The sequence below is a fragment of the Cyprinus carpio genome, chromosome A25 (genome assembly GCF_018340385.1).
Source record: "Cyprinus carpio isolate SPL01 chromosome A25, ASM1834038v1, whole genome shotgun sequence".
Classification (NCBI taxonomy): domain Eukaryota; kingdom Metazoa; phylum Chordata; class Actinopteri; order Cypriniformes; family Cyprinidae; genus Cyprinus; species Cyprinus carpio.
The window spans coordinates 18,731,243-18,753,111 of NC_056596.1; the positions used below are offsets into that span (position 1 = coordinate 18,731,243).

Below are 21,869 nucleotides of genomic sequence, written 5' to 3' on the forward strand. Positions count from 1 at the left end.
GATAATGTAGAATCCCAACAGGGTGATCAAGTCGCCTACGCCAAGCAGAGTCACTTATTACGCAGCTACTCATCATATTAATTAATAAATGTACATGAAATATTGAAGTTTAATTTACTTATCATGTGAGAAGAAAAAGAACGTGGCATGATGCAAGAGACATGAAATCATAGAAATCATTTGCCTGGGTCAACAGTCAACAGTCAGTTATATGTTTTAGTGTTTATTAAAAACATTTGTTCACAGATGCCACAGCTGACCAATAAGAATCAAGTAATGCAGAGAGCCATATAATATGTAATGTTCCATCTTTTAGAAATGTTACAGACTAAAGCCTCTTTAGAGCTCAGCGTGTTAGTGATGAGGACTTATAAATCATCATAAACCACCCGCTGTATGTGATTTGATGTGTGTGTGTGTGTGTGTGTGTGTGTGTGTGTGTGTGTGTGTGTGTGTGTGTGTGTGTGTGTGTGTGTGTGTGTGTGTGTGTGTGTGTGTGTGTGTGTGTGTGTGTGTGTGTGTGTGTGTGTGTGTGGGTGAGTGAGTTGGTGGGTGTGTGGGTAAAAGAGGCTGGGGACACACATAAACACATCACAGAAAACATCCACACATACGTTCTCATGTCTTGTGGGGATAAAAAGTGCTTCAGGACACTGATCTGCTGTTCCAGTGTGTGAATGCATGGGGAAAACTCCAGAAAACATAGGACATTGTGAATTGCTTTTAACAAATGACTCATACCAAAAAAAATCACTCAGAAATGACACAAAGTAATGGCAAATGGCAGATTGAATTAAACATGACATTTTAATGTAGAAAACTGAAGTAGTATTTTCTTGTAAAACATACTACAATAATACTTTTGCGAGTAGAGCAGTCAGTTGAACTCAAGAGTAAGTTTATTTGAGCTGGTTCTTTTCAATGGGTCCAGTTTTCATGTGGTCTACTTTTAAGATACTTTAATGGTGCTTGCAGTGGGTATAGAAAAGAATCACCCCCCTTAAAATAATCTTTTTCTTTTTTTTATTATTCTTTTGTTTGTTTGTTTGTTTTTTGCTTTGCAGCCTGAAATGAAGAGCTTTCCTGGAGCATTTCAGTCCTTGGTAGAGCAACTGAAGCAAACAATCAACTATGGGTGGCAAGACACTGTCAAAAGATCCTCGGGATAAAGTTGTGGACAGAAACAAGACATTAGATGGAGACAAAAACATTTCAAAAGCTTTATCAATGCCTAGGAGAACAGTGAAGTCTATTATTAAGAAGTGGAAGGTATTTGGTAGAACACAGACCCTCTCTGGATTAGTACTTCTAGCCGGAGGAAACTGTTTGGATTGGTAATTATGGTACCTGAGGAAACACACTGAAGCAGCTGGAGGAGTTTATGACAAAGAGTGATCACTGTGTGCATGTGACAACAATATCACAAATTCTCCACCAATGTGGTTTGTATGGGAGGGCTGCAAGAGAATTATTGAGAATTATTTGGCCGCTTCTCAAAGAAAGTGGCAGAAATGCAGTCAGCTGAGCATTGCCAATAACCACACCTTGAAGATTCTGCATGCAGATGAGTAAATTATTGAGAATTATTCTGCTCAACACTGGAATACTCGTCTGGCAGAAATCCAATATGGCTTAGCATCCAAATCACCGCACTCCTCCTGAAAATAATTCTTGAGCTCTGTAATATGCCCTGCTTCTGGGGTGTTTTACTCTTCCTGCTCATGACAATGTGTGAACAGAAGCGCACTCCTCCTGTAAAGCATTGAGCTGGTAATATCCTGTTCTGGGGTGTTTCTCTGCTGCAGGGGATTTGTGCTTGACTGAAAATCTGTGGAATGCAATCCACAAACACTCACCATTAGATTGAACTGAACTTTATGCAAAGAAGAGTGGGAAAATATTGCACCATCTAGATGTGCAAAGTTACAGTAGTCGAGACGAATCCCAACAGACTAAAGGCTGTAATTAAAGCAAAAGGTGGTCCATCAAAATACTGACACAATGGGCTGATCTTTTTTCCAACTCTGTGATTGTGTTTTTTTTTTTTTAACATGTTGTCATTTCTTTCACTTGGATGTTATAAGTTGCATTGAGTAATTACAGCTGGATAAAACAAACACTGTGTCTGTCTTCATTTCAGGCTGCAAAGCAACAAAATGTGATTATTTTAAGGGGGGGGGGGGTTCTTTTCTATACCCATGTGTCCTTTTTGAAGCTTGAAAGTCTCACTCCCCAGTCATTTTAACTGCATAATATTGTTCAAAATGCCTTCTTTTGTGTTCCATGAAGGAACATCATACTGGTTTGAATAACACTCTTAACAGCAGTCAAATGAATTATGACGTGTTAACACTGGGCTGGTAATGAACTGGAGGCAGGCAGTAGATTATAGCGGTTCTGAGTTCACAAATCAGGGTTTGTTGAAGAAACTGTTTTTGGATAAATGCATTGTTGTGCATGTTGTATACTAATTTTGGTTGGAGTGGATGGTAGCAGCTTAGCAGTGAAATAAACATAATATGGAGTTTTTTTTTTTATTTAAAAAAATTAAATAAATAAATAAATACATTTATTTGTATTTATCTAAATGTTTTTCAGTGTTATAAACATAAGTTATTTAACTTAAAATGTTAATATTATATATTTCATTTATATATTAAATGTCCTTTTTAAAAAGAAGCAGTAAATCCTATCATCAGATTTTCCTCTGGCAGTCCATTGTTGCTAAGCAACTAAAAGGAAAGGTACAATAGAAATAGGACAGTCTGAGATTATAACACAGACAGGAAAAGCTGAATATGATGAATATGACAGTTATATGACATGTTTCTCTCCATTTAAAACTAAAACTCTTCATATTTCACACAGTATGAGAAGGATGCTTCAGTAAATGATGTCACCACTTCACAAAAATCTCTACATGCAAACAACCGCGTTTATAAAGACCTTGCCTCTCCTCTGTAACCCCATGTGTAATCTCTGTTAGTTGTCATGCCAACAAAATAATGAAATTCAAACAGCTTTGACCACTGCAGTTTTGTCCTACATTTTATATAATAGCACTCATGAGACTGATAAGTAGCTTATCAGTGGTGCATATTCCTGAGTGGCATAATGTTACTTAAAATAAATAAATAAATTAGCAGTCCTCATTCTTCAGCGATGAGATGATTTTGTGACAGTCAGTGAATTGGTTTAGCAGTTATTAAACAGTCCCTGAGAGAGAAACATGGTGTGCTGCTGGTTAATGAGGTCTGTAGTGTGTAAGGTACAAGTGATGGCTGCTCAAGCTCTGTCCTGTTTCCGGAGGGTTCGAATATCCATCCCTCTCACTGAAGACCATTCAAAGGTATCCATGTATTTTGACAGAATTATTATTATTATTATTATTATTATTTTATTTTAATTTGATGTTTCAGCTTAGGATAGTTGCTAAGGAAAGACTTGGGAGGGACTCGAAACATGAAAATAGTCCATATTCAGGAGAGGGAGCCTTCTGGTAAGGAGGTGGAGCTAAAAGCTCAAATGTGACAAAATCTACCCACTTTTGAAAACTTCCTGGTGTTTATCTGCTTTATCTGGGCCTATATTTGGACATTAGCTTTGGGGATATGTCAAAAGCAACCCAAAAATGCTCCTCAGAAACTTAAGACCATGACACACCAAGCGACATCAATGAACTAGCAGGGCTGAAAGCTGACTGTGTTGCCACTTCACATCACCTGCGTCTGCTTGAACAGACCACAAAGACTACAGCCAATGGCCAACTAGCACATGCGTTTTGTGCCTGCATGAGAGGAAATAACTTTTAATAGCAGCAGGTGGCAGCAGTCTGCAACACATGCTTACCATTTTGAATATGACTTATGTTGGACTTTTGATAGTACCTAGGATAGCAAAGTCCACTAAAGGAGGTAGAGCTTTTTCACATTTGGCTCCCAAACTCTGGAATAGCCTTCCTGATAATGTTCGGGGTTCAGACACACTTTCCTCTGTTTAAATCTAGATTAAAAACACACCTCTTTGGCTAAGCATTCAAATAATGCATCTCATAATTTTGGACTGCAGTTATATCTGATCAAATGCGCATTATTATTCTTTAGGTTGGGTTAAACTAATTAATTTTACTAGGCTGGAACAGCAGCTACGCTAATTATGTCTCTATTTGTTTCTCTGTTTTGATTTACACAAGCTCCAGTCTGGATCCAGAACACCTGATAAGAGATGATGCCAGCCCCTCAGAGGACCTCAGATGATGCTAACCCAGAGACAACATACAGAACTACCACATTTTGCTACAAGTTTGATTGCATAATTGCTGTTAATAAGTGTTAATCTTCTGTTTGTTTACGTCTTTTATTGATTTTTCTGAACATTTCTGCCATATGCACATGAACTGTCAGTCACCACTGATAAGCTACTACTAAATTTTGTAGAAACTTAATTTTCTGTAAAGTTGCTTTGTAATGATTTGTATCGTAAAAAGCGCTATACAAATAAACTTGAATTGAATTGAATTGAATTATGTATTTCTGTAGGTTTTCTTTTTATTGATTTGTATAGTTCATGTCTTTATGAAAATATTTGCATATTGTAATGCTCAGATAAGATGAAGGTGTAAAATTAGAAGATCCTTCTATGTGTGCCCTCTTTACTTCATCATTTGCTTTTTTCATATTTGGTTTTATTGTTCACTGGTTCACAAAACTGAACAGCCAATTAGAGAGTGGTCTTCCTAACCGATGGCAAGTCAACATCACAGTTGGAAGGTAATTGCAGTCTGTAAGGGGATGAAATAGGAAAAAAATCTGAAAGGTTTTTATGTCCCCTGGAATTTATTTGTGGTTTGGAAGTCTGAAGGCCCTTTCACATCATACACAATGTAAAAAGTGAAACAAAATACAGACAAATGGTCTATTGACACAAAGAGTGAAAATAATATTATTAGGGCTGAATGACAAGTTAACTAGCAAGCAGATGATGCAACACAGCTTCTCTGTCATTCAGCTACATAATATATAATACATAACATGCCTGTATGATTAGGCCTTGCAGAAAAAAAATGACAAAACACAATCATAGTGGATATGGCACCATTCATAATGTATGCAACTTTTTTTTTAATGGTCAATTTACCCTATACCATATTTACCGAGCGGCCTGGCCTTTCAGTCCTTCAAGTGGTAGAAGTGTCAAAAAAAAAAACATCCTTACACTATCACAATTATTAGTATTTAGTGTATTAGTATTTTTTACATAACCATTACACTGTATCAAAGTTACTTATATTTGCATGTTTACATGGTATTAAAGTTTCTTATATTTACATGTTAAGATTACTTACAAATTGGGCAGTATATAATCCAGTAGAATCTTATGAAAAATAAAAAGAAATAAACGCATAATCAAAGATATAAAGAAGATGCCCCATTTTGGGGCGAGATGCTGTCTCAAAGAGAAAGAATTTCACCTCAAAATGGGTGTTTTTGTGCATGTTGTGAGTGATGGTATCCATATGCAGCATGTGAGGCTTTCCATACAAACTGCAATCAAATCTTTTCTGCCATCTGGTGGTCAAAGGGGAGGAGTTACAGTTAATGAGCTTGTTTTTGTTGTATTGTGTAAATAAAACTGTAAATAAATAATAACTGACAAACTGTTGCTCTGTTCCAATCTGATCCAATGAGGACCCGCCAGAAAATAGATCAGTATAAATAGATCAGAAAATTCTCCTGTTAATAATGTAACCTAGGTTTCCTGAGATAATGGAATGAGTGTTGCGTTGCTGAGGCTTATGGGGAAACTCCTTATTACTCTGATACTGAAGCCTGATTTTTTTCACATTCGTGTAACTGCACAAACCATTGGAGCTTCACCCTGCCAAAAGGTGGGGGGAACCGACAACTATATAAGTTGGCTCTAAGCACCATTTTATCCGAATCTTTTAACTGAAGTGACAGTCATCAATTTGAGTGCAGCCTTATACACGTCAGTCTGTGCAATGCTCGTTCCCTTATCTCAAGGAACCGATGTTACGTTACTAACCGAAGTGTTCCCTTTTGAGCGGTCTCTCCCGTTGCATCGCTGAGAGAGCTCTATGGGGTACAATAAGTGATGTAAGGTACAAGTGATGGCTGCTATGGGAAGAGTACTATGGGGAACTCTTCCAATAGCGCCATCCTATAAGCAAGTGCAGAACAAAGCTGCTCTGTGAGCCCAGCCCCTGAGCAAACATACTGAGGGCTCCTGCAAGCATGAGCCAATAATGAGACCCAAGCCATTTAGGCTGTGGACTATGGAAGCATACCATAGTATAGGTAGCAAAATTAATTTTGAAATGTAATATGCAAGATGACAATGTCAAGTCAAGTCAAGTCACTTTTATTTATATAGCGCTTTAAACAAAAAAGATTGCGTCAAAGCAACTGAACAACATTAATTAGGAAAACAGTGTGTCAATAATGCAAAATGAAAGTTAAAGGCAGTTCATCATTGAATTCAGTGATGTCATCATGCAGCTCAGTTCAGTTTAAATAGTATCTGTGCAATAATTTGCAATCAAGTCAACGATATCACTGTAAATGAAGTGTCCCCAACTAAGCAAGCCATAGGCAACAGCAGGAAGGAACCAAAACTCCATCAGTGAGAGAATGGAGAAAACCTTGAGATAAACCAGGCTCAGTCGGGGGGCCAGTTCTCCTCTGACCAGACGAAACCAGCAGTTCAATTCCAGACTGCAGTTACATTGTGCAGAGGACTCATCTGGTTCCTGTGGTCTTGTCCCAGTGGCCGTCTAGAAGACAAGCTCTACACAGGGGATCTGTCTCTGGGGCTCATGTAGTTGTCTTGGTCTCCGAGAACATTCAGGGCTGTCGAGGTCATCTCTAGGTGCTGATCCACCATCTGGGCTGGATACGTACTGGATCCGGGTGACTGCAGTGACCACCTGATCTGGATACAGACTGGATCTGGTGGCTATGTGACCTCGGATTAAGAAAGAAACAGACTATTAGCGTAGATGCCATTCTTCTAACGATGTAGCAAGTACATTGTGTGTTATTGGAAGTGTTCCCAGTTCCGGTTTATTTAATTAATGCAGCGTAAAAATTCTGTAATGGATTTCAATATTAGAAATGTGTTAGTGTGTTATGTGTAAGACAGGTTAAAGAAATTGGTCTTTAATCTAGATTTAAATTGATTGAAATATGTCTTGTAGACAGAACCCTTGCCCTTGTTATTAGTTGCACTCGTGGGGAGCTGTAAAGGCTCTCGTTGAGGAATCCAACATGAAGGCTCCACAGCTGGAGATGCAAAATCATGCCCTTCGTTTGTGAGAGAAGGTCCTTCCTCAGTGGCATCTGCCAAGGGGCTGCTGAAAGCAGCTGAATAAACTCAGGGAACCACATCTGATTCTAGAGTGAGGCAACCAAGAGGACTGAGCATCTGACTTCCCTGACCCATCTGATGACCTGAGGAAACAGGGCAACCGGGGGGGGGGGGGAGCGGCAACCGGGGGGAATGGGCCAATCATCTCGCTGCTTCAAAAAATAAATTTGTCAGTGAAAGTTGTCTTCTGAGACGAAGAGGTCCACCTCTGCCTGTGTGAAGACAGACCAGATCATTTAGAACCATTCTCCTGGAGCCACATTGTCCCAGGACAGCATGTCTGCCCCTTGGTTCAGTCTGCCCGGCACATGAATTGCTCTCAGTGAGAGGAGCAAATGCCTTGTATAGAAATAGAAAAGTTGACACATGCAGAGTAGGCGTGCACCAAACCTTGTTAAGATAATTGTGCACTTCCAGGAAAAATGGCACCTATCTCTAGCAGGAGATTCGTAGACGACAGCCCAACAGGACTCATTCCTCTAAACCAGTGGTTCTCAAACTGGGGTGAGATGACGGAGGGGGGTACGCGAACAAAATTCGTTTTATGGCATTCATTTAATTCTACCCCAATTTAAAGTAACATTAAAACCAAACATGTAGCTATTTCTGACAAGCAAAATGCCCTTCCATTGTAAAAACAGGAAAATGGGAGTGCCGTAAAAGGTCAAGAACATGATATCCAATCAGCTTACCTCATCTTTTGCGGTCAAACCTGACTGCATCCACACAAACAGCATGCATGTGATAGGATGCCCACTGAATATGTTGCTTTAGCAAATCAAGCTGCTGTTCAATGTATCTTTAAAGTAGATCTTCACTTACTAGCATAAAGACCAAATATTGACTCAGACTGAGATAGATTTAAACTCTTTTTGATACAGACACACTCTGTGTGTGTTATTGTTTTCATGTTTAAGATATGAGCAAGAATCCAAATTTCCCTGAATATCCAAACGATGGCAAATGTGCCATTAATTTTTACAACAGTTCAACAAAAAAAGGTAATAATAAGTGAAAATTTTACATGTAGCCTACATTTTAAACAGAATATTGTCATGTTTGTTCTATTTTGTAACAAAATAATAGTTCCAACGAAATCCATATCATCTGGTGTGTGTCTCCAAGCAACATACAGCAGTGTTTCATTAGTGAACAAATCTGCGGCTTTGAACGTGATTAATAACCCATTCATAACTACAGCATTTTGCTTTGTTACTGAATGAATGAATGAATGAATGAATGAATTACGCGATGCCTGGCTCATTTAAGGTGGGTAAGCGATTTCTGGTAGCCATTGTTGACATTTGAAATCACCAAAACAAACACGCCCCTACCCCAAAATGGTGTAATGGTTTGAGAACCATCGTTCTAAATGGCTGCGGGCAAGCTATTAGTGATGTGTCGTTCTTGAACGATTCATTCATTTTGAATGAATCTTTAATGTGACTCGGGAAGAACGAGTCATCTCAGGGACTGATTTGTTCAGTCGCGCATGTGCAATATTCTATAGGTTCTGTACTGGTACTAGTAGTTCACCTGTTTCAGTCAGTGCAGTCTGAGCCGGAAAGAGAATTGATTAGTTCATCTCTCGAGTCTTCAGGTTTATCGAGTCATTCGTTCATCACGTGACAGACCCATAAGCGTAACCAATGCAGTCTAGAGCCGGAAAGAGACTTAATAATAATAATAACCAACTATTTATTACCTTTGTTACAGCATTCAGTGTATGGAAAATAAACATCATGACAAAAATTGTAAAAAGTAAAAAGCTACAATTTGAGACTAGAAATGCAGTAACTGTAAGAGTAAATAATTATAATAATGGTAATAATGATGATAATGATGATGATAATAATGATAATAATAATAATAATAATAATAACAACAACTATGCAGCGGTTTGTAAGGAAGCTGTAAACCGCGCTGATCCTTATGTGTAAATACGCTAGTGGATCATAGTACTGCACAAGACCCATGCTCTCTCAGTGAGAGCGGTCTGTCTCAGTGACACATCCTCTACATAGGTGTGGCTCAGGCAAGCGGCGCACTCGAATCTGAAGCTGTCAACGATATGGAATCATCGGTGACAGCATTCTCCTCTGACCCTCTTAAAAAGATCAAACCACTCTATGTAGATGAGGGGCGCTGATCCTCACGTGTAACACATTGGTGGATCAATATGCTGCAGCTGGGAGGGGAGAATTGTGAGAGTGAAAGGGTCGGGATCATCTTCATTAGAGAAGGCAAGCCGCAAGCAAAGCAGAGCCAGATTCGTGCACTCGTAGTGAGAGCAGTCTGTCTTAGTGAGAGCAGCCTCAGCATGGGTGTGACCCAGGCAAGCAGCGCACCGTAATCTGAAGCTGTCAGCGATACAAAATCATTGGTCACGGCATTTTCCTCTGATTCGCCTAAAAGGATCAAATCATTCGTATATATGAGGGCCACTGATATGTAAAACACTGGCGGATCAAAGTTCTGCGGGGAGAGTGAGCATGAGCACGCAGGATCTGTGCCGGCATGAGATCACTCGAGCTTGGTTGTTCAGCTCTGTGACTCCACTGTTTCCTTCTCCGAGCTAGCTGCCTTCAGTAAAGAAGGAGATCCACAAGCAGAGAAGGGAAAGACATTCCAGTGTCCAGACATGTGACGTACTCACTGTGCCCATCTGCATGGGGGGTCCATGCATGTGTCACACTTGCAGCGTGACATTTGAAACAACATCACCAGAAATGTGCTCTTTTAAGGCTGCCAGATGGCTGCAGGGATGGCTCCTTCTTCTGCTGCTGCAAGCTGAGCTTCTTCTTTGGGTTCTTGCTTGCAGAGTCAGCAAGGAAATGATCTTCATCACTAAAGGAGAAAAATTCTGATGACATGGCGCTTAGAGCCGACTTATATAATGGTCTGCTCCTCCCATTCTGGCAAGTTAAAGCACCATTGGTTTATGCAGTTACACAAACATAAACAAATCAAGCTTCAGTATCAGAGTAAACAGGAGTTTCCCCATAAGCATCAGCAACGCAACGGGAGAGACCTTTCAAAAGGGAATTGATCCATATCTGACTGACTCATAATGATTGTTGTAGGATGTCTGAACTGCTTTCTGATTAAGTAAATGTTTAGTTTTTTTTTGTTTTTTTTGTTTTTTTTTTTTACTTTAAAAAGATGAGAGAGCAGAGGGAGAACAGTGTGTGTTTATTGATTTCTGTTTCTCAGTAAAGTTGTGCGGACATACTGTATGCTTTCTATGGAAAATGCATCAGGCACATTCATATAAACATTATAGGAATAAGTACCTATCCCATAAGTTAAGCCATCGCTATTTATTATGAATTATTACAGCATATTATCAATAGTAAAATAGTAAATATAAACAGTGAGATGTTTGTGTTTGATTCGCTAAAAGAAACCCCGAGTCATTCACTTGGGAATCGTACAACCCGTTTGCGCCACATGAGTGGGTTGCGATAGAGTTAATCATTAAAAAGAACCGGCTCATTATGAGTCTGATGTGACTTCTTGTGGTTGCATGGGGGATTTGCAGTGTGTGCGATACTGACATTGGATCAGGACTGAGAACCGGTGTTCTGTCGATTTGTCCTACCCTGTCAGATTTTGCTACCTCCCATTAAAGTAGCTCAATTCGAGGGTCTGTCCGTTCTGCTCAGAAGAATTATTCACATGGAGCAACAGGTTCGTTTCTAAGAGATTAATTTCATTGCGTGATGGGGAATGGGCTCTGCACCGAGAAAGAAGGTTCTCCCAGGTAAAATTGTCATTTTTGTCATTTTATCGGCTTTATATTTCTAAGAAACTAACGGTAAGGACTATTTAACCCCTCCGTTCAGACATTAATAAAATAATATGATCTTAATTTCAACTATATGAAGTTTTGTCAGACTGTCTGTGGTTGTGTGGATTAATTAGGTTCTGAGTGGGATTAATTCTTCTGACGTAAACCTTCCAGTAATCCGGAGAGTGTATTTAGGCTATGCACTGTTTTTAGAGAAACACATGAAACAGTTCACAGATGAAAGGAAACATGTCCTGTCCGTTTTCATTGTAGGGTATTTGTTTTACATTAGGCTATAGTAAAATAATGCAAATTATAATGTAAAATATTGTCATTACATTATGGTGAATCAGTCATAAACTGTGTACAAAATAAGTACGCCCCCATATAATGTCACATATATTATTTATAATTATTATATAAAAAATGTATGTGCATTTATGTCACTGCCACTCACATCATGCTTTTGCTTTTTAATTTCCACAGTAGAATCTCTTAGCACTGATTCGTCATCATCTTCATCATCACCACCACCTTCATCGTTTAATAATCCTGCTGTACCGCTGATCATCATCACAGCTCCATCTCGAGAAAACCTCGTAGAAAAGCCGGGGGGTCTGAAGATAGCGGACGCGATCAAAGAGCCGCGGCCCATGGGAGGTCCGGTGTGTGTTGGTCGAGCTCGTTTTTTCACGGGCACAGCCTGATTTACACAGGTATGAAATAAAAATGTTAAAGGCCACTCCTCTAAAAGACTATTTCCCGTTTATTTATTTATTATTATTTTTTTAAACAAAAATAAACTGGTGACAAAAAGTAACAAGTAACCACGTGACTGCGTTGTTTGAGTGTTTGTTTGAAAATGACGGTCTCTGAGACTGGGTTGGCAATAAAAATAGATTTTAAAAATACAAATGAATTTATCACTTTAAATCGCAAATCTTACATTTGTGAAAATCATTCTTAACTGTTGTTGTGCAAGATGAGAAACTCACTGAACGCTGACAGTTGTCCATATGAATGTTGAAATGAGCGAGTGTAAGCTTTCACGGAGTTTCTCTTCCTCTTGTCTCTAGATGTGCTGCTGTTTGCATGAAAAGTACAGTCGTGCAACATTAAATCGCTATATGTGTTATATTAATCATTGATCCAGACGAATGTGGAGTGATTGGAGATGGAAAGCACGTCAGAAACTGATCTAGAGCCGTTAAAGCTGAAATCTTTAAAAACCGACAAGACGTTTGTAATACCGCACACAGAACGGGTGAGACGCTGTCTTATAAACTGTATTTTTATTATAAAACAAGTGCTACATGAGCATTTCTTGCGGTGTTTCTCCGTGATTTGTGTAGTTGGGGAAATGCAGGAGTGTGAAGGAGTTTGAGAAGATGAACCGGATCGGAGAGGGAACATATGGCATCGTGTGTGAGTCTGCAAAAATATCACATATTAAATAAAGTGTCATGTATATTCATATCCGTAGTGTGACATCCATAAATAGCCGTATTATCAAACAGTTGTGCTGTCTGACAAGATTTAAATCTCTTTGATTACCTGATGTGTGTTTTACAGACCGAGCACGAGATACAAGGACAAATGAAATTGTAGCCCTGAAGAAAGTGCGAATGGATAAAGAGAAAGATGGTCAGTCTGCATTTCAAATAAAAAAAAATCATTCATGTTTGCTGCTCTTTTCCACCAGTGGGAGTTGCTATTCACTGAAAAGTGTGCTTTTTATTTGTTAAAGCTGTATTCATCTGAAAGTAGTTTTGTCCAAATCTGGTTGTACTCTATATTGTGAAAATTAACCTTTCTTTAATTTTTGAGATTTACAGATAAGGCAGATGTAGTGACAGTGTGGGTCCTTCATGGGTTTACAAGAAGGCTACAGAAAAGTTACAGCAGGCTCAGGACCGAGGCAGCACCTAGCGTACTATCAACAAGCCAGACTCTTGCGCCTGTAGTGATTACGATGGATTATATCATGCAGAGGATTATATCATGATAGAAGATTGTGTAAAGTACTGCGAAACTAGGCCATTCAAGGCTTTGTAAGGAGTTTTCTTAAAGTTGATCCTCAATCTGAGAGGGAGGTAGCCAGTGTAGTGATAGTGAAATGACATTTTATTCTAGCATCTCATGTTTATTGGTGATTCCACATTTCCTGATGATCTCCCTCAGGAGACAATGTTGTGGTCTGTGGTGTTAAAGGCAGTACTAAGAGATCTGACAGTACTAGAAGGGAGATGCAGGTCATTTGAAACTTTAAAAAGCACAGTCACTGAAAAGGCCTGAATCCTGACTAAAGTGCTCCAATGAAACTGTTTCTCTGCAAAAGGTAACAGCTGAGTGTGAAACCACTACTTTTTCTAATACTTTCGATGTAAATGGAAGATTTAAAATAATTAATTGATTCTCCAGAATCAAGTTCTATGGGTAAAGGTTTTGATCACTGTGAAGAGTTCATAACATGGAGAGGAGGGTTTCATGTGAAAGTGTGAATGAAAGATTCATAGTCAGGACTAAAGGCAAGATTTTCAGTATATTAAATGTGTGTCCACACACAAAACTATTGTATAACTCAAGAAGGTTTGGAATATAGCACACAAGTCATATGGATTTCTTTTATAGTGCTTTTTGTTGCATCTTGACAGCCCCAGTTAAAGGGGTACTCCACCCCAAAATTAAAATTTTGTCATTAATCACTTACCCCCATGTCGTTCCAGACCCGTAAGAGCTTCGTTTGTCTTCAGAACACAATTTAAGATATTTTGGATGAAAACCGTGAGGCTTGTGACTGTCCCATAGACTGCCAAATAAATAACAGTGTCAAGGTCCAGAAAAGGTATGAAAGTCGTCGTCAGAATACTCCATCTGCCATCAGACGTGCAATCTGGGTTATATGAAGCGACGGGATCACTTTTTTGTAAGCGAAGAAAACCAAAAAATAACGACTTTATTCAATAATTCCATGAGTTCGTCAACGGTCTCCTCTGTGTCTCTCCATATCACTGTATGCTGTGTATGCTCTCCTGTGTCATCCGTGCCACGAGGATGCGCTGTTTCTGCATGTATTTAGCTTTGATTTGAAAGAAAACAGCGTATCCTTATGGCACAGATGATACAGGAGAGCATATGCAGCATACAGTGATATGAAGAGACACAGAGGAGACCGTTGACAAAGGAATTGTTGAATAAAGTCGTTATTTTTGTTTTCTTCGCTTACAAAAAGTGTTCCCGTCGCTTCATATAACCCAGATTGCACGTCTGATGGCAGATGGAGTATTCTGTTGACGACTTTCATACCTTTTATGGACCTTGACACTGTTATTTATTTGGCAGCCTATGGGACAGTGTCAAGCCTCCTGGTTTTCATCCAAAATATCTTAAATTGTGTTCTGAAGACGAACGAAGCTCTTACGGGTCTGGAACGACATGGGGGTAAGTGATTAATGACAAAATTTTCATTCTGGGGTGGAGTATCCCTGTAGAATCCTTGAATTCTGTTTATTTTGTCTACATGTGTTTAGGGATTCCCATCAGCAGTTTGAGGGAGATTAACTTGCTGCTCAGATTGAGACACCCAAACATTGTGGAGCTGAAAGAAGTGGTGGTGGGAAGCCATTTGGAGAGGTGACTAAAGAAAATATTCTGTATGCTGTACAACTACAGATATAAAGACAGGTTTCTGTTTACTGTATTTGTGAATATGTCTTGTTGTACCGTGTCTTATTTCATAATGACCTATTATTTTTGACGGCAGCCTCTTTCTGGTGATGAGTTACTGTGAGCAGGATCTGGCCAGTCTTCTGGAGAACATGCAGTCCCCGTTCTCTGAAGCTCAGGTGCGTTTGATGAATGCCCTCATCTTCAGTCTGTGACATAAATCAGAATAGATTTTAAGTAGGTTTCATCTATAGGTTTAATTTAAACTTTTGATGTACCAGAATTTCTAGCATTTTGAATTTTGCAAAAACATGCTGTTTTGAACTCCTGGATCTTATTGATCAAAAATTATTAAAAGCTTTACTTACTGTTCTTATATAATGCATCTTCAAATTTGTCAGAGAACAGAAATGTGAAGTGAAGCTTTTTTTTAATGCTTTGTTGTTTGGTGTTATTATTGGTTTTAGAATAGAAGTTATATTCGAGTCGTTTTTTGTTTTGTTTATTTTTTCGTGGTTCAGCCCTCCTGTCCGAAATCCTCTGTGAACTTCCTCACCTTCAGCAGGTCTTCAGTGTTGACAGTGGGGCGTGTGGTCGCCAGAGAGCGCAGCATGTCAGACTAACAAACACACACAAGTATAAATGTCATTTATAAATAAATGTAATTCATGAATAAATTTAATTTATTTCTGTGATGCAAAGCTGAATTTTCAGTATGAATACTCCTGATCCTTCAGAAATCATTCTAATAGATAATAATTATAATTGATGCTCCGTTATTAATAATGGTTCTTAATATCAATGTTAAAAACAGTTTTTGCTGCTTCAAATTGTTGTGGAAATCATGATACATTTTATTTCAGGATTCTTTGATAAATAGAATGTTCAAATGAACAGCATTTATTTGAACTAGAATCTTTTGTAACATTATAAATGTCTTTACTGTCACTCAATTTAATGCATCCTTGAAGACAAGTATAAAAGTATTCAAAAAAAGTATTTCAAAAATGTTGAATGGTAGTGTATTGTGTGTGCGTGTGTGTCTCCAAGATGCTTCAAGAAACCTTCCTGCAAAGCTACAGCACTGTGAAAAATTTAGGCACTTATGTAAAACTGTAAAGTGAGGATGCTTTCAAAAATAATGTCATAAATAGATTCGGTCCACCCTTTGCATTTGAAACAGCTTTTGTCCTAGGTATAGTTTCTCAGGAGCTTTGCTTTTGAAACAGCTTTTGTCCTAGGTATAGTTTCTCAGGAGCTTTGCTTTATATATGATGCTGAAAATTCAGCTTTGCCTCCAAAGGAATAAAGAGTACAGGCTGCTGTCAGACAAAAATCTCACTGGATTATTACAATTAATCAAGTATAGGTCTCTGCAGGAAAGTAATGGGAGTTACCAGATCAGGGCATTTTCGACCATGTTACCTGATTGGCTCACGTCATAGTGACAGTAGGTTTAGGGGTGGGGTTAGTTAAGGGGGATCATTTTCATTGCATCATGTAGAAATAACCATCAGTTTGAAAACACCCACAACATCAGAATTGCCCACTTTAGCTCTGCAGAGACCTCAACCTACAATTAATGGCAAAAGGAATGTTTGGAAACGTAAACTATAATGTAAATATTTCCTACTGACACTACAGCAAAAGATAAAAATAACTGGCTTAAAACTTTTTTGTTGTTGTTGGTGAAAATACTAAAGGCCTAAGACTTTTGCACAGTGTGTGTGTGTGTGTGTGTATGTGTGAGTGTGTGTATATGATGGTGAAAATTCAGCTTATTTTATTATAGTGTATATATGGATGATGTCATATTTAATTCATTCAGTAAAGAAGTAGTTTATTTGATTATGTTATTTTTTTTGTGTGTATGCTTTTATCAATAGGCAGAGAAACCTTAAAAAGAAAAAAAAAGAAAAAACTACCTATTTTGATAGTTTTTTATATGTGAAATAACTAGTACTTACTGACTATAAGATTATGCAGAGTCCATCGAGTTGACCAGACTTTATTGTGATAGTCAAACTGATAGTGATACATGAAGTAAGAGACATGCTAAATGTGAAAGGAAGTAACTGATCTCAGGATCTCACCATGCACACTATGGGCTCCAGCAGTTTGTCACCAGGTACATCCATCCAGGTCATCTCTATGGCATCAGGGTCACCGGGGGAACACGGCATCAGGAGGTCATCCACCATCATGGCGCTGTTACTGCGAGACGGGCCTCGCACCTGATGAGCAGAGAAAGCAAAATACAAAAACAAACATTCAGCTCAGTGTTTCAGAACCAGAAAACTTTAATAAAAAAATTAATTTGACTCATTTAACTTGCAACTTTGATTCTGTCTATCCAATCAGACAGTTCACTGCTGCTGTCCATATTTGCAAAACAATGAATTGAAACCACAGAGAGCTGTCGTTACCTTTTTGAAGTGCGTAGCGGACTGCACTTTCCTGACAGGCTGCATGAGAGCGTCTCGCACTATGACGCTGATATCAGCTCCAGAGTATCCATCTGTCTTGCGGGCCAGTTGACGCAGGTCTGCCTCAGTCAGACTGTGAGGTGTGTTACCCAGATGTAAGCGGAACATAGCCGCTCTCGCCGGCTCCTCTGGGAGCGGGATGTAGATGCGCTTCTCAAACCTGCACCGACCACCGGGAGTTTTCAACAAATCGCAGATTAAAGACTTCAGTTAATAACATTAGCACTTTTCTACTTGTAAAGCATTTTTTACACTGACCTTCTGCGAATGGCAGCATCAAGGACCCAGGGAATGTTAGTAGCACCGAGAACTAATATCCCATCACTGTTATTACCAACACCTGCAGAAGAGAGACGCCCGCAAACCATTAGACAATCCCAAGACTTAGAGGAGTTTGGGAGGAAATACTGCATCATTCTGTATGTGGGTCCATTGATTTTTGCTCACACTTTATTTTAATGTGTACTTGTTACAGTGTAATCATACATCTTAGTACTGAGTAATATAAATAAACAACATGTACTTATTATTAGGGTTAGGAACAGGGTTTGGTTTAGAGTTAGCTGCATAAAATTGTGCATAATCTACTGTTATTACAGACATAAGTTACGATAAGGCTCATGTATAAAAGGACAACAGCTAAGCAACCCAACGTCAACAGAGATGCTGACCGCGTCGCCTAAACTAAATGAAGCGTCATTTATTCTGCAGGATTCACAAAGTGCCAGAGAGCGTTTCTCACCCTGCATCTGCACCAGGAACTCCGTCTTGATCCTCCGAGCGGCTTCGCTCTCGTTCTCATTTCTGGATCCACAGAGAGAATCCACCTCGTCTATGAAGATGATGGAGGGCTTGTGCTGGCGAGCCAGATCGAACAGATTCTTCACCAGTCTGTAACGTACATCAATCATTCAGTGAGTCCTGCACCTCATGCAGGCAGACAGCAAAGAGAGAAAAGACTGAAACTTACTTCTCACTCTCGCCGAGCCACTTAGACATGAGGTCCGAGGAGGACACGGAGAAGAAGGTGGAGTTATTGGCCTCGGTGGCCACAGCTTTGGCCAGATAAGGCTTTCCTGTGCCGGGGGGCCCGAACAGAAGAATGCCCCTCCATGGAGTGCGCTTGCCTGCATCACAGCACATACACAGACTGTAGTCTTTGGAAATTTCCGTTATAACTCATCTTTTGATATAAGAAACATACACTTCCATTCAAAAGTTTGGGGTTGGTAAGATTTTTTCATGTTTCTGAAAGGAAAGAAATGTCTTATGCACACCAAGGCTACATTTATTTAATCTAAAACAGTAAAAAGAGCAATTTCATGTAAATTAATATGCAATTTCTTTAAATGTAATTTATTCCTGGGATCAAAGCTGAATTTTCAGCATTATTACTCCAGTCTTCAGTGTCACATGATCTTCAGAAATCATTGTAATATGATGATTTTCTGCTCAAGAAACATTTCTTCTTATTTCATTCTTTTATGATGGTTTTGTTGTTTAGTATTTTTTTTTATTAAGTTATATCCATTTTTTTCAGGATTTGTTGATGAATCGAATAAAAAAAATAAAAATAAAATAACTTTATTTAGTTAGTTTTTTATTTTTTTTGTTTTTTAGTTTGTTTTTTGTTTATTTATATTCATTTCTATCAAGTACTGTACTGAAAAAAAAAGAAGATTTACTTTTCCCAAACTTTTAAACAGTATTAACAATTTTTCTGTGTAAATTATTAATAAAACAAGATATTTGTCAGACTCTGTTTGTTGGGTAACACATGAGCTGATAGCACAATATTATACACATTAATCTCTCAAATTACTACACAATAACAACTGTGTGATGTGAATGAGTGTAAACTCTAACAATGGTACACAGACCGACCTGTGAACAGGTGTGGAAATTTGATGGGCAGAATGACCGCTTCTTTCAGGGCTTCTTTTGCCCCCTCCAGTCCGGCCACATCACTCCACCTCACATTGGGCTTCTCCATCACAATCGCACCTGAAAACATCAACCAACACCTCATCATCATGATCCTAAACAAGACTGCAGGTGTGTTTTCCTCTGCATTGACACAAAGAAACATTTAAGACACACAGACTCACCCATCAGATGATCCTGGAGTTTCTTCTTTTCAGGATTTTCTCCCTCACTGTCACTGTCACTTCTGTGCACACACACACACACACACAGTTTATCACTGTGAGCAATGGACATGATTCTTCAACAACTTCCAGCAGAACAGATAACAAATGAAGCGTACTTGTCATTGCTCTGTGCTTCCTTCACTGGTTTCTTGCCCTGTTTGTCCTTGTTCTTCAAGTAGTCCTTGAGTTTCTCGGCTCTGTCCAGATACTGCATGCACTTCCCACGAATGCTTTCCTTTGCCTTGTCACTGTGTGCTTCATCTGAGAAAAGGATTAATGATGTGTCTTTAAATATTTACACATTTATTACATGTAAAATGTAATTAAATTTCGATCCAACTTTCAGTAACCCCCCATGAATGACTGAAAGGGAAGTAGTTTATGATTTTTCAGACTTCTGGATGTGAGTTTGCAGCGGACTGTGGATTTGCAGGACTCTCAGTACAAGGCAGGCATCCATTCCCAATGCTAACACTTTTTTTTCTAATCTCTCATTATTAGCTCTTTAACATCAACAAATAGCCTGCCAAAGTAAATGGGGTTAATTTTGATTTCATAACATCCAGGAGATGTTGTTCACTCACATTTGATGGCGTGCAGGAAGTACTCCACAGCATGCTGGTAGAGCCTCAGCGCCTCCTCATAGTTCTTGGCCTTGTCCTCCTCTGTGGCTTTAGTGACCAGATCAATCGCTTTCTGAACATGACAAATGACAGAGCTACTGACGGCTCGACAAACTGACAGACTAATCTATATTTACAAGGGCTCACTCCACATCAACTCAACCAGAGGTCAAAACACAGCAGTCTACGTTACAAATTCTGCTGACTTTAGAAACATACATAAAACAAAAATGTGAAAATCTTGAATTTTGAGAGTTGAAAAAGATGTTAAAGCCCATGTATTCATTTTAAGAATAAAACTGTGTATTTGATTGAGGGAAACTAGATAAATTCATAGTTTAAAAATCATTTGTTTATCAGACCTTCCTCTTTAGACACTAAACAAATTGAGCTTTGAACAATAAAATCACAAATTTAAAAGTTACAACATCATTTAAACAGGCTCATAAGCCATTAGTGTACATGCATCCTCAAGGCAATAAATGAAATACTTATTTTAGTATTGCCTTTAGAATATGTACCCTAACAGAATACATTTATCCTAATAACAGTCTATTCTAAACCTGAAAAATAAAGGATATTCATTTAGTTTCAAAACATTTGGAGTAGCCACCCAACTTTTTGTGTTAGCCCAATTTTTAGATTAAATTCATTGGTATATAATGGGTGCTGAAGGTCTTTTTTTTTTTTTTTTGCTCCATATAATAGGTCAAAATATATATATATTTTTAACCCCCGTAAAGAAAATAATGCATTATTTAATAAATACTGCTCAATGGCATAACCATTTATGAACATCTTTCTTCCAAATGAAAATAATAATAAAATCAAACCTATCCCTTGATGAAGCTTCAGAAATTTGGTTGATTTGATATAGAATAATTCATAAGTATAAATAGATTATAGCAGCTATTCCAAAATGCACCAAGTGTCAGTTCCAAGCAAAAAGTGCTCGATTTCTATTTTCAAAAATATTTTCCGTAAACACTGAGTAAAATATGAGTTCATCTTGAATTCAGCAATTCTGCGTACATCTAACTTAAACTCTATTACGTTTATATTTGGCAGTTTTCAATTTAGTATTATAACTGTGTGCAATAACTGCCAGACTCCCGCCAACAGCTCTGCTGTATATTTTACTGTTTATTCTTCTATTTTCAGAGTGAATTCCAAGTAAATATCGTGTAACTCCTTCTTTAATTTCAGCAGTTGTGTGTATATTTGATCTACTGTCATTAAATCGTTATTATAAATGAATATGAACTGAAGTGAGGTTTGTTTACATGGCTGTTTATGTCGAAGAGAGTAACGTTAACCCTTTTAACATATCATCCGATGATTTCTGGGCTGTTTACGACGTTAAACGCTCCTGACGTGTGTGAAATATAAACGATCAGTGATTACAGTTAATTTGTTCAGTCAATGTTGTGTTTATGATATGATTAAATAAGGATGAGGATGATGATGAACTACAGCTAAAGCTAATGTGAACTAACCTGCAGTGTTGACGTTGTCATTTCATCTCACGCGCCAGCGGGTTCACTGCGGTGTCCTATTATTGGTATTTATAGTATATTCAAATGGTTCGTTAAACAACAGAACAACAAAAAATTAATTTAATGAAGGTTCATATAGTGTGATAAGTGAACATCGAAACGGAAGATGCTACCCTCCAGTATTCACTCCTGTACTGTCCTCCGGAAACAAAAGCTCAAAGCGTTCTTCTTCTTCTTCTTCTTTGATGTTTAACGGCGGCTTGCATCCAAGA

The 21,869-nt window shown here is 38.4% G+C and overlaps 2 protein-coding genes across 3 annotated transcripts; one reads left to right on the top strand and one right to left on the bottom strand.

The window, feature by feature from the left end:
• The first annotated feature begins 11,753 nt into the window (after positions 1–11,753).
• On the top strand, positions 11,754–15,072 carry LOC109096928 (cyclin-dependent kinase 10). Of its 2 annotated transcripts, none has more exons than XM_042715799.1 (5): positions 11,754–11,892; positions 12,529–12,601; positions 12,749–12,820; positions 14,707–14,809; positions 14,940–15,072. In XM_042715799.1, the coding sequence occupies exons 2-5, from the start codon at positions 12,565–12,567 to the stop codon at positions 15,055–15,057; spliced, it is 330 nt and encodes a 109-aa protein (XP_042571733.1). In that variant the 5' UTR covers positions 11,754–11,892; positions 12,529–12,564; the 3' UTR covers positions 15,058–15,072. The 2 variants fall into 2 exon arrangements, with proteins under 2 accessions (XP_042571733.1, XP_042571732.1); XM_042715798.1 differs by lacking the exon at positions 11,754–11,892 and adding an exon at positions 12,298–12,440.
• Positions 15,073–15,349: 277 nt separating this feature from the next.
• Positions 15,350–21,852, bottom strand: vps4a (vacuolar protein sorting 4 homolog A). Its single transcript, XM_042715801.1, has 12 exons — positions 21,771–21,852; positions 21,598–21,653; positions 20,063–20,174; positions 19,595–19,739; positions 19,437–19,498; positions 19,213–19,332; positions 18,299–18,455; positions 18,071–18,219; positions 17,587–17,668; positions 17,269–17,488; positions 16,936–17,076; positions 15,350–15,461 (listed from the first exon to the last, which is right to left on the bottom strand). The coding sequence occupies exons 2-12, from the start codon at positions 21,616–21,618 to the stop codon at positions 15,360–15,362; spliced, it is 1,311 nt and encodes a 436-aa protein (XP_042571735.1). The 5' UTR covers positions 21,619–21,653; positions 21,771–21,852; the 3' UTR covers positions 15,350–15,359.
• Positions 21,853–21,869: the final 17 nt, after the last annotated feature.

What these genes read in the sequence shown, in the direction of transcription:
- vps4a (XM_042715801.1), bottom strand. Translation starts at nt 21,618, where the DNA reads ATGACAACGTCAACACTGCAG. An exon ending in GAAGCACAGAGCAATGACAA is followed by an intron (nt 19,499 to 19,594) that starts GTACGCTTCATT and finishes GTGTGTGCACAG; the next exon opens with AAGTGACAGTGACAGTGAGG. An exon ending in CCGCTACGCACTTCAAAAAG is followed by an intron (nt 17,077 to 17,268) that starts GTAACGACAGCT and finishes TCTGCTCATCAG; the next exon opens with GTGCGAGGCCCGTCTCGCAG.
- LOC109096928 (XM_042715798.1), top strand. Translation starts at nt 12,351, where the DNA reads ATGGAAAGCACGTCAGAAACTGATCTAGAGCCGTTAAAGCTGAAATCT. An exon ending in TAATACCGCACACAGAACGG is followed by an intron (nt 12,441 to 12,528) that starts GTGAGACGCTGT and finishes TGATTTGTGTAG; the next exon opens with TTGGGGAAATGCAGGAGTGT. An exon ending in GGGAACATATGGCATCGTGT is followed by an intron (nt 12,602 to 12,748) that starts GTGAGTCTGCAA and finishes TGTGTTTTACAG; the next exon opens with ACCGAGCACGAGATACAAGG.